The sequence below is a fragment of the Pteropus medius genome, unplaced genomic scaffold (assembly GCF_902729225.1).
Source record: "Pteropus medius unplaced genomic scaffold, Ma_sr-lr_union100, whole genome shotgun sequence".
Lineage (NCBI taxonomy): Eukaryota > Metazoa > Chordata > Mammalia > Chiroptera > Pteropodidae > Pteropus > Pteropus medius.
The window spans coordinates 2319913-2330492 of record NW_024356249.1 but is presented as its reverse complement, the minus strand read 5'-3'; the positions used below and the strand labels follow the sequence as shown (position 1 = coordinate 2330492).

The 10580-nt window shown below is 41.5% G+C and overlaps 1 protein-coding gene across 1 annotated transcript in view; it reads right to left on the bottom strand.

The window, feature by feature from the left end:
• PARP12 (poly(ADP-ribose) polymerase family member 12) overlaps positions 1-10580 on the bottom strand; it is a 34401-nt gene that overhangs the window by 20648 nt on the left and 3173 nt on the right. Inside the window, exons 2-4 of the mRNA XM_039860820.1 lie at positions 9358-9493; positions 6386-6677; positions 3799-3900 (exon numbers count right to left, since the gene is read on the bottom strand). Coding sequence (XP_039716754.1) covers positions 3799-3900; positions 6386-6677; positions 9358-9493 — 530 coding nt within the window. The remainder of the gene's footprint in view (positions 1-3798; positions 3901-6385; positions 6678-9357; positions 9494-10580) is intronic.

The following is a 10580-nucleotide window of genomic DNA, read 5'->3' as shown; positions in this document are numbered from 1 at the left end:
TAGAAAGATGTTAGTAGGTTACATAATATATTAATTTCATCTCACGACAGTAAAGAAGTTGATCATAAGAAGGTCGAAGTCTCCACTCTTGCAGAGGGCACTCTATGCCTTTGCTATTCATGTGGCAGGTGGGAAGGGGAGCTGCCACACCAAAAACGAAGCCAGCTTTTTCTCTACTGGAAACCCAGCCCAACCCGACATGTTCCGCCTCAGGTGGTCAGCGGCATGGGTCCAGCACACTTTGATCTTTCTGGCTACTAACATATGCACCTCTTCTCAACACACGCCCACAGCCCTGAAGGTCTTCATATGCGCTGCTCTGCCCCTGCAGATATACACATGCTGGCCCCAGTTAAAATCCTAGTCCTCTTTTTCCCTTTCTCAATTTCCTTCCCTCCTTCTAATGTTCCCTACTTCATTATGACATGACATTCCAGAGAACAGGCTTTCTAGGTGAGCCACAGAAACCAAATCAATTTGGCAAAGTACTCACATCCATATCCTCTTTCTCCCTATAGCCCTTGAAATGACAAGCCACAGAGAAGAAATCCAAAAGCACTAGAAGCAATAAAATATTCCATCAAATATTCCAAATATATTGAAGAATTTCCAAAAACTTGAAGCAGAAAGAATCAAACTGATAGAGAAAGGAGAGAGAGAAAAAACAAAGTATGTAGAAGAGAGCTACAGCTAAAGTGGGAAGGGTCTGGGGACCTCACAGAGTTCCACGTAACAAGGAGCAAGGAAGACACGAGGCGATCACAATGAGAGTAACAGGGACCCCTTGGAGCAGGCACTCCCTCATTGCCTTGTTTGTGCTCAGCAACCTTGTTGTTTTTCCCATGGAACATGTGAGTGTGGATATAAGGGCTGGGGAGAGAGAGAAGCCTCTGAGAGAGTCATCAAAGCCTCTAGTCCTAGGATACATGCATGCGGCCCACCCGCCAACCAAGACGTAGTGCCTCTTCCCCGATAAGCCCAGCAAGAGAATCAGCAACCACCACAGGCATGGGGATTCTGAGTGCCAACATGAGCAGACAACCAAGAATCAACCAAAACACAAGGAAAAACTACGTAGGCAGTTAACTCACACAAAAGAATCAATACCTAAGAAAATAATTATTAGAGAAAAGGGATCAAGAGTTACAGTTAGACCTAAACACAAAAGCTAAATCTATAAAACTTCTAGGAAAAAAACCACAGAAGAAACATTTTTGTGGGCTTGGAATAAGCAAAGATTTTTAAAGTACACAAAACACAAACCATCAAAAAATATTAAAATGGATATCAATATTAAAACTTCTGTTCTTCAAAAGATACCATAAAGAAAATGAACATGAAAGACACAGACTGGGAGAATATATTTTCAATACCTATATCTGACATGTATAAAGAATAATCAAAATTCTTGCAACTCAATGAGATCAAACAATCCAAAAAAATGGGAAAAATCACACAAATTCACAAAAGACCATATACTGTATGATTCCATTTACGTGAAACATCCAGGCAAATCTATAGAGATAGAATGTAAATGTGTAGCTGTCAGGGGCTGGGGGGGAGGGGAGAATGGAAGTGACTGCTAATGGGTACAGGGTTTCTTTGGGGATGAAGAAATGTTTTAATATTGATTGTGACGATGGTTGCACAATTCTCTGACTATATAAAAACTATTAAAGGAGTGAATTATATGGTATGTGAATTATACTCAATATCTCAATAAAGCCGCTATATAAAAAAGGCAAAGATTTAAATGGATTCTTTACAGAAGATATATCAATGGCCAATAAGCACATTAAAAATAAATGTTAAATATCATTAATCATCAATCATTAATGCAAATTAAAACTACAATGAGCTAGCACTACTCATTTATTAGAATAGCTAAAATTTAAAAGGCTGACAATACCAAGTGTAGACAAAGATGCAGAATAACTGGAACACTCATTCATACATTGCTGGTGAGAAGGTAATATAGTACATCCACTTTGAATGATAGTTTGGCAGTTTTTAATAAAGTTAAACACATATTTATCACATGATCCAGTAATTTCAGTAATTCAAGGTCTTTACCGAAGTGAAAACATATATCCACATGAAAACTTGTACATGGAGATTTACAGAAGCTTTATTTGTAAAAGCCAGAACTAGAAACAACCTAGTGTTCATCAATATCTGAATGGATAAACAAATTGTAGTCAATCATGCAACAGCAAACTACTCAGCAATAAAAAGGAACAAACTATGGATGTGCTAGCATGACTGAACCTCAAAAAACATGCTGGGTGAAAAAAGATAGTACAAGAAAACACATTCTGTATGATTTCATTTATATGAAATTCTAGAAAAAAGCAAATCTAATCTACAGCAACGAAAAACAGATCAAGGATTGCCTGGGGTCGGGGAATTGAGGGGTAAAAATTAACTATAAAGGGGCATAAGGGAAATTTTTGGAATGAGGGAACTGTCCCATATCTAGAGTACAGTGATAGCTACATGGGCACACATAGTTACCAAAACTCAGAGTGTACACTTAAAATAGATGGATTGTATTGTGTGTAAATCAGAACTCAATGTTGAATTTAAATACATACATATATATGTATATATAACACATATTCCTTGACCTACCTTGACCTACCATTCCATTTCCAGGAATCTATCTATAGAAATATACATCTGTACTCTGATGTTCAATGGAACATGACTCTAAATACTACACAATTGCTTTTTTAAAAACAAGGTAGACTTACATGTACTAATGTAGGAAAAAACCTCTAATATGTTAAGCAAAGGAAGCAGGTTAAATAATATGTCACATGTTCCCATCTGTTGAAAATATGTAAACCAAATATGACTACACAGCATGTGTTTACCGTTAGAGATGACTGAAGGAGGACTTCAGATTTTACTCTGTATTATTTGACTCTTTTATAAAGTGAAAGTGTTCATAAATAGTGTTCATAAATTGCTTGGGTAGTTTTTTTTAAATTTATTTAAATTAGTTTCAAGTACACAGTACATTGGTTAGACATCTATACAGTTCGTAAAACGATCCCCCCAATTGTTCCCTCCCTCCCCTGGCCCTCCACCTAGCCATCATATTAATGCTGACTGCATTCCCTCTGCCATGCTTGGGTAGTTTTTAAAGACTGAAAATGAAACAAGAAGTTGTTACGGTTTTTTTTAAAAGGAGTCAGTGAATTCGAGAAGAAATCTTTCTTCAAAGCCCAGGACAGCAGTAAGAAGAAAACAAAGGTTTAGTGAAAATACAGACAAACACATGCACACAAGAATTGTTACTTCTGATAAAATAGGGACTGTGGAGAGAAGACCCCAACTTAATTACTCATCCCCCAAGAGCAAACATGAGTGTCTCCTCAGTACCTTCCGGTTTCTAACGCATCCTAAGTCTAAGATCACCTTTTATGAAGGACACTTACCTTTATTCCCACTACACTGGGTATCTGTGTCTCATGCATGTCTGTAACCTCTTGTTAAGTTGACCAAGGGTCAACACTTGATACTCACTTGCTGCATGACCCAAACAAACAGTTATATTTCCCAAAACTCCTCCACAGTTTGATTTTTAGAAACTCAAATAATTTCTACCATCCTCAACTCTCCAACAAAATTGCTGCAGAACTGGTTTGGCCGAATGTCACACCAGCTCACGATTAAGGCCCGACTCTCTCTGGACAGGGAAGAGGACTTTGGAGGTGGCCTCAGAGCAGAGCTCCAGGAATGAGCAGCAGTTATCCCATCCACACGTGGATTAAGGGGTTTCCTCTGACTTACCTTGAAAGCTACAACTTTTCCGGATATGGTATAAGCAGATCTCATCATTCTCCTCTTGGTTAGTAGTGGTTGGGGACACAGAACCTGAACTATCTTTTCTTTCTACAAAGAAACACCACAAAGACACATCAGCTTCTGTGGAAACTTCATTTACCAGGTTGGAGTAGTTCAAGGTACAAAGGACAGAAAAGAGGGTTTATTCATCTCCCTGCACAAGACGAACATGGGCAGACAAAATCGTATAATGCTTGAGATGAAAGCACCCTCAGACATACATATGGGCTCTCTGTTTTTTTTTTTTAGGAAGAAGCCAGGGAGCCCAAGGCCACACAGCTGCTTGTCAAGTCCAAGGCAACACGAGGCTCTTTTCTCAGCTCTGGCTGTGCACCCAATTCACTAGAAGACCCATTTAAAAATACAAGTGCCTGGCTCTGGCCCAGACTGACTCAATCAGAACCTCCAGGGGTGGAAACAGGGGAGATTCACTATCCTACACATTGAGATAGCTTAAGAGTCCTTCTGTATCTAAGGTGGTGATGACACCAAAGGTCAAGTGGAGGGTTGCATTTTATAAACTGGATTTGATTCTAACAGCAAATACTTGTTAATGAAATATTAGAATTAGGTGCTAATACCAAGAAAAAAAGCAATATATATAAAGCTTCCTTCTCAAAATATCAGTTTTAGATTGTAAAAATTTCAATATAAAAAGGGCATGTAAGTGATTTCAAAGTTTACCTTTATTAGTAGTGCTCCAATGAACCTTACCTAATAATTACATCCCCCCACTTCCACCTATAAGTTTACAGGAAACTCTCCTCATTTTATAACCTGTCATTTTGTTATTCGTCTTACCTTTTCATTTTTTTAGAGGTTACTTTTTTTATTGTTGAGTTAAACTGTAAAGTCTACATCTACAGTTTAAGAAGAAATGCTTCACATTTACATCAAGGATACATTTATTCTAGTGGAATAAGAAACATGCAGACAAAAAAACCAAGTACACATTAAAAAAAAAATGACTACGTGTTTCACCTGGTCCTTCTTTTGCTATTTTGGACCATACTTTTCCAGAAAATTGATCTTACATACATATTAAGTGTGATTTACCATCCCACTTTTTAAACATTAAATGTACCTTCTCACAATTTCTAAATGGGAAACAAAGTTTAAAAACAAAGAAAGTAAAAGTAATAGACTGCTATTATCTTCCAGTGGAAAAGTTGAGTAAACCGTGAGCCCTCTGTGGCTCATCTCAAAGACACTTTTATTCAGAGAGGCAAGCATTTCTGTTCTAGGAGCATGTTTCTCACTCCTGCTGCAGGACCAGGCTTTCCCTTCTTTTTATGGGCCTCTCAAATATCCCCAGGCCAGGCCTCAAAACCCACACCTGTGGAGCCCTGGAGGTCACCTCCATCTGTCCTCAAGTCCTCAAGGGCAGGTATCCTTCCCTCTCTTTCTAACAACATCATAATCCAAATAATTCATCTTCAAGATCTATTTAAAGCAAAACCTGTTTACTTCCAGGCAGGTTTGAAAGAAATTAGCCGAAATTAAAGAAAATATAAAGAAAAAACATATATGACAAGGACAATTTTTAAATATAAAAATCAGGTATGATTAGAGGGATAAGTTTGCTTGCTGGTGGTCCTGACGCTTACCTGGTATTTTAGGAAAGGGTCTGTTAAAAATCTTAACTATCACTACAGCTAACAAGTGGGTTTGATTGTGCTTTCATTTGGGAGTCATGTCTCATAGTCACCAAGGCATAACTGGGGCCCAGGACAGTGGCCAGCACATGGCAAGCACTTGAATTTGTTGAATGAAAGAATGGATAACCAGAATGGCCAGCCAACAGCTGATATTGTGAAATTCCAAGAATATCGATGTGTAATAACCTTCTCAAGGGACCATATTATTCATTTTTCACACAACAGGTATTCAGGAAATGCTTGTTACATAAACAGTCTCTGCTCAGAATTCCCCCATGTGCCTATCACTAAGCCTGACATTCCTTTTAAAATAATTATCCCAGCATGCTCCATCATTTAACCAATATCTGAGTGCCTCTGCCTACTGTGGGCCAGATACTGTCCAAGTGCCAAAGATAAGCAGTGAACAAAGCGAATTTACGACTAAAAAAGAAAAAAAAAGAAAAAAAAATCCATTCATACATATCAAGAAGAGAGCTAAAATTAAAATAACTTCACTTACTTATTTTTTAAAAATCAAAACAGAACACAATGCAAAGAACACCCCTAGAGATGTACAGCATGGCACTCTTAATTTTAGGGTCCCTTTTTTAAAAGGCAAGTTCTCCAGGGGGCAGAGGGACGACTATATAGGAGAAGCAGAGTCCCTTATCTCAGTGCAGATGAGGCCCGTATTCATTCACCGTCAACACCAAGTAGCACTTTTCTAGAATGTTTTGCTTGTTCATGGCCATGATTTCAACTCACCCTCATGACCCCCACTAGCTAGGAAGGGATCCCTAACTGCATTTTACTAAGAGAAGCACAGACTTATCCAGCCACACATCTCATTTAATGGCCAGATGGAATCCCGAAGCCCCAGCCCAGAGCCTTACCAGAAGTCCCTAGATCTGGAAGGTGCCCTTTGCCAGGGGCGGAGCTCTTATTCTTGATGTCATACGCATTCCTATAAATGGAAGGCAGCCTGCCCACCAAGTGTGAGCTCATGCCCAACTTCTCCAGTTTTTCCAGAGTCTCAGAATTAGAGAAATCATGGGATCTCTTACAGCTAGTACCAAACTTGCATTCACCCTGTAAAAAATACTGGCAGATATGGAGTTTCATACATTGCTTCTGAAAGGAACAAGAGCCATAGGGTCCATTTCCTTTATTGTAGTGAAGGCAGATCTGTTGACGGAGAAGGAAAAAGACAGCAGCTTAGGAAGGTTTCACAAGCCACCACCTCCCTACTGACCAGTCCACTGGTTAGAAGGTTTTTCCAGAAACCTAGCCACTGCTAGTGACTCTGTTATCCAAACAAACCACGCAGCTATGAGAATATCCCTCATTCTAGATGGGTGGCTGTTAACATGTCCTTGACTAAAATGGGAACTAGGTGGACAGCAGGCTGCTCAAAACAGCTACTCCATGGGGAAACCCAAAGAACTTGATCAGAGATGCTCCCTTCACAGGAGACATTTTAATGTATTTGTTCCTCTCAACCCTTAAGCTCTACCTATACCCTTCCCCCTGATTAACCAACTCTCCACTACCTAGGCCCGTTTCTCTCAACTCTTTTTCTACAACTCAGGGTCAAATAGGTTCTGAGGGTTTAAAGCATCTTAGAGAAGGCCAAATACAGCCCTTTCATTTCTCATGAGCAAAGTGAGACTCAGAGAAGTTAACTGGCTTACCCTAAGTCACATAGCAATCTGTCACATTTGGCACATACAATGGCTGAATTAGGTTGTTGGCAAAGCTGGGATCTGAGCTTGAATTAACTGCTCCTTCTCCTCTACACTCCAAATTCCTACAGATGCAAACAAGGCCAGAGACCACCAAGGACCCACCCACTCAATTCAAAGGCATTATACTAAGCAAGATTCAGCAAGGACCCTACTCTGGGGATGGAAACCCCAAGGAGAAAGGCCAGAGAGGGCTGGGGCCTTACCTGATTCTGCCACTTACAAGCTGCCTGGCCTTCGGCAAGCCACTTGTCAGCTCTCAGATTCAGTTTTTCAATCCCCAAAATGGGAATAATCCTACCTCCATTCCTGCGCTACTGTGAGGATTAAATGGGAAATATACAAAATGGCTAATACAATACCTGGAACACAGTGAGTGAGTGCTCAATTCATGGTGGTGGCCCCCAACTGGTCATCTGATAAAGGGTCTGAGTTTGTGGTCTCGGCTTCCATCTGCTGGCACTGTGTTCTGAACCAACCAGCACACCCAAGCACGCAGAGGCTACAAACTCCTGACTGGTCACCTTCTGATTCATTTTTCACACTACTGACAAGACGATCTCTCCAAAATGTGAATGCCCACTCCAAACACCAACCTACCTCCCAACTCCTTCCTATGTATGAGCCTCTGCCCATCCATGTCTCTTTCTCCCCTCTCCAACCCTAAATCCAGGCTGTGGTGCCCTATGTGCTGTCTCCTGACGATGCCAGGTGTCCTCCTCTCTGTGCCTCCCTTTTCCCAGACCTTCATCTTTCAGCTCCAAGAGCAGGCACCATGGACTCCAGGACACCTTTCCCAGCACCCAAACTGTGCCCTGGAGATCAGAGCACTGACTTCTATTGGAGCTTCTAACACAGCACCTTACAATTATCTTCTGACTTGTCCGTGTGACCCAGTAAATGTGCCTCCCAGAAGGACAGAATGGGGTCTTCTATCTCCTTATCACCAGTGCCTGACCCACAGTGGATATTCAATAAAAGTTAGCTGAAGTAAATCAATACTAATTTTCGAAAAGCAAAAAAAGTTAATACTCATTATGTGCCAGTCACTATGCTCTGTTGCACCTTTCTCAAATGGGTGATTTTAATTCAATCATATGGAAGCACTGTCATTAAAATATGCCAATCTAATCTGCTGCCTCATCACAGGAAGTGTCAGAGCATCCTATATAACTGGTGCTGGCCACAGGAAGGCACTGCTCAGACCTGCTGCAGAGCACAGTTAACTATCAGCCCAGTGTTGCCTCTGGAGCCACTACTTTATTCACACAGAGGCCGCACTCCAATGGGACGCTCCCAGCCAATGAAGCACACCGTTCTACGGAAGCCAAGGTTGCCTCCAACAGAGAAACCTTTAACTCAGAACTTTCAGTTGGCCAAGCAGCAGCTTTCTTAGAACTGTGCTGCAGTCCGGATCTCTTCCTGTCCAGTCCCCTTCCTTCCCCGTCCTCCTGCCACAGATGCTAGACCTGCATCATTGCCTCAAGGCTCGCCCCACCTTCTGCTCCCTACCCAATAAATCTCACACTTCTAATTCCATCTTGGTGTCTGCTTGTCGAAGGATATGAAATAGTACATAACCATTGCAGTGAGCTCTGAAACAAGTGGTTAATGCAATATGAGATTTCACATCAACTAAACTTCAAAATTCCCTGGGTGCAACTGAGTTAGTAGAGAATGCATAGTCTGCAGCCCTAGAAACCTTCTCCACAGACCCAGCTGGGTCCACTGAAACCTGCATGATTCCAAGTCCTGCTAAACAAAGAGAGGCTGGCTGGAATCTCTCATCTCCTTGGCTCTATGTAAATAACATCTTGCTGCAGCCACTGGCCAAACAGGCTCTCCCAACCTCACAGAAGCCCTGCAAAGGAGGTACTAGCCCAATTGATAGAGAAAGAAAAGAGGCTTCAAGAAGAAGCAAAGTTGGCCCAATGTCACAGAGCCAAGAATTCAATCTAGGTCTCCTCCAGGCAGCCCCAGTGGTCACGATGGGGGCCTTGGATTCTCTTCTATCATAATATTTCCTATTTTCCAACCTTCTGGCCTCTCCCTGATTCCTTGCACACACACACACACACACACACACACACACACACACACACACAACCCCTCCTGGCACTCACCTCTGGCAAAATCCAGGGGTCGTTCTGAAACAAGAGCTGGCAGAGCTCACTGTAGCTCAGGTGGTCGACACCGTGAGTTCTCAGCACGCCCAGGTTGTGCTCGGTTGTCAAGCTGTGACTGTTCCTACAGCTCTTCCTGCAAAAGAACAGAGCTGGTATCACAACTGAACTGTCTCCCCAAAATTCTTATGTTGAAGTTCTAAACCCCAGGACCTTAGAAATGATTGTATTTGGAGACAAAGTCTTTAAAGAAATGATTAAGTTAAAATGAAGTCACTGGAGGGGGACCAATCCAATTTGACTGGTGTCCTTATAAGAAGAGGGGTTAGGACACAGACTGGCACAAAGGGAAGATGACTTGAGGATATAGGGAGAAGATGGCCATCTATAAACCATGGAGAGGAGCCTCAGAAGAAACCAACCCTTGATCTTTAACTTCTAGCCTCTAGAATTGTGAGAAAATAAATTTCTGGTTGGTTAAGCCACCCAGTCTGTGTTAACTTGTTATGTCAGCTCAAGCAAACTAAGACAGCTGGTAAAATCCGTCTTCAAGAATAGTTACCGACCCTGTTTAAAAGCACTGGAGAAAAAAACAGTTGGCTATGCAACAATAAAACATGTTTATTTACAAAAGAAGAGATGATAACTTGTCAGTTCTAGAGCCCAGGATAGCACCTTTCAGCAGGTTTCTGATGAGAATGACAGCGCTATTTCACAAAGAAGAGTCACAGCATACCAGTCATTGGACACTTAAAACACTGGCTGAATAAGTGAGTGTTGACACCTTACAGTTATAAGTATTTACTCATGCACACACAGGGGAGACCCGGCCCTTTTTTCTGTTCCCCTCCTCCATGTTTTCAAACAAGGCCCTGTTAAACACTCATTGTGAGCAAGGCACTGGCACCATGCCCAAGCGATCCAAAGACTTCAAATGATCGCCTGGGTCAGCACAACTGGGAATAGTCAGGCAAACAGAATTCGCTTGACTAAGACACTGCCATACTTCACAGATCATGCTTATTTTAAGCATCTCAAAAGAAAACGAAATCCATGATCAACTCCCCCAAACCTGTACCTTCCACAGACTCCCCCATCTCAGTAAAAGGCTACTTCCCTCTTCCACACTGCACAGGCCAAAAACCTTGGAGTCATCCTGACTCACATCCCTCTCTTATCTAGTGGAAGTGAAAGACAGAGATGACTAAAATGGAGTGGAAAGT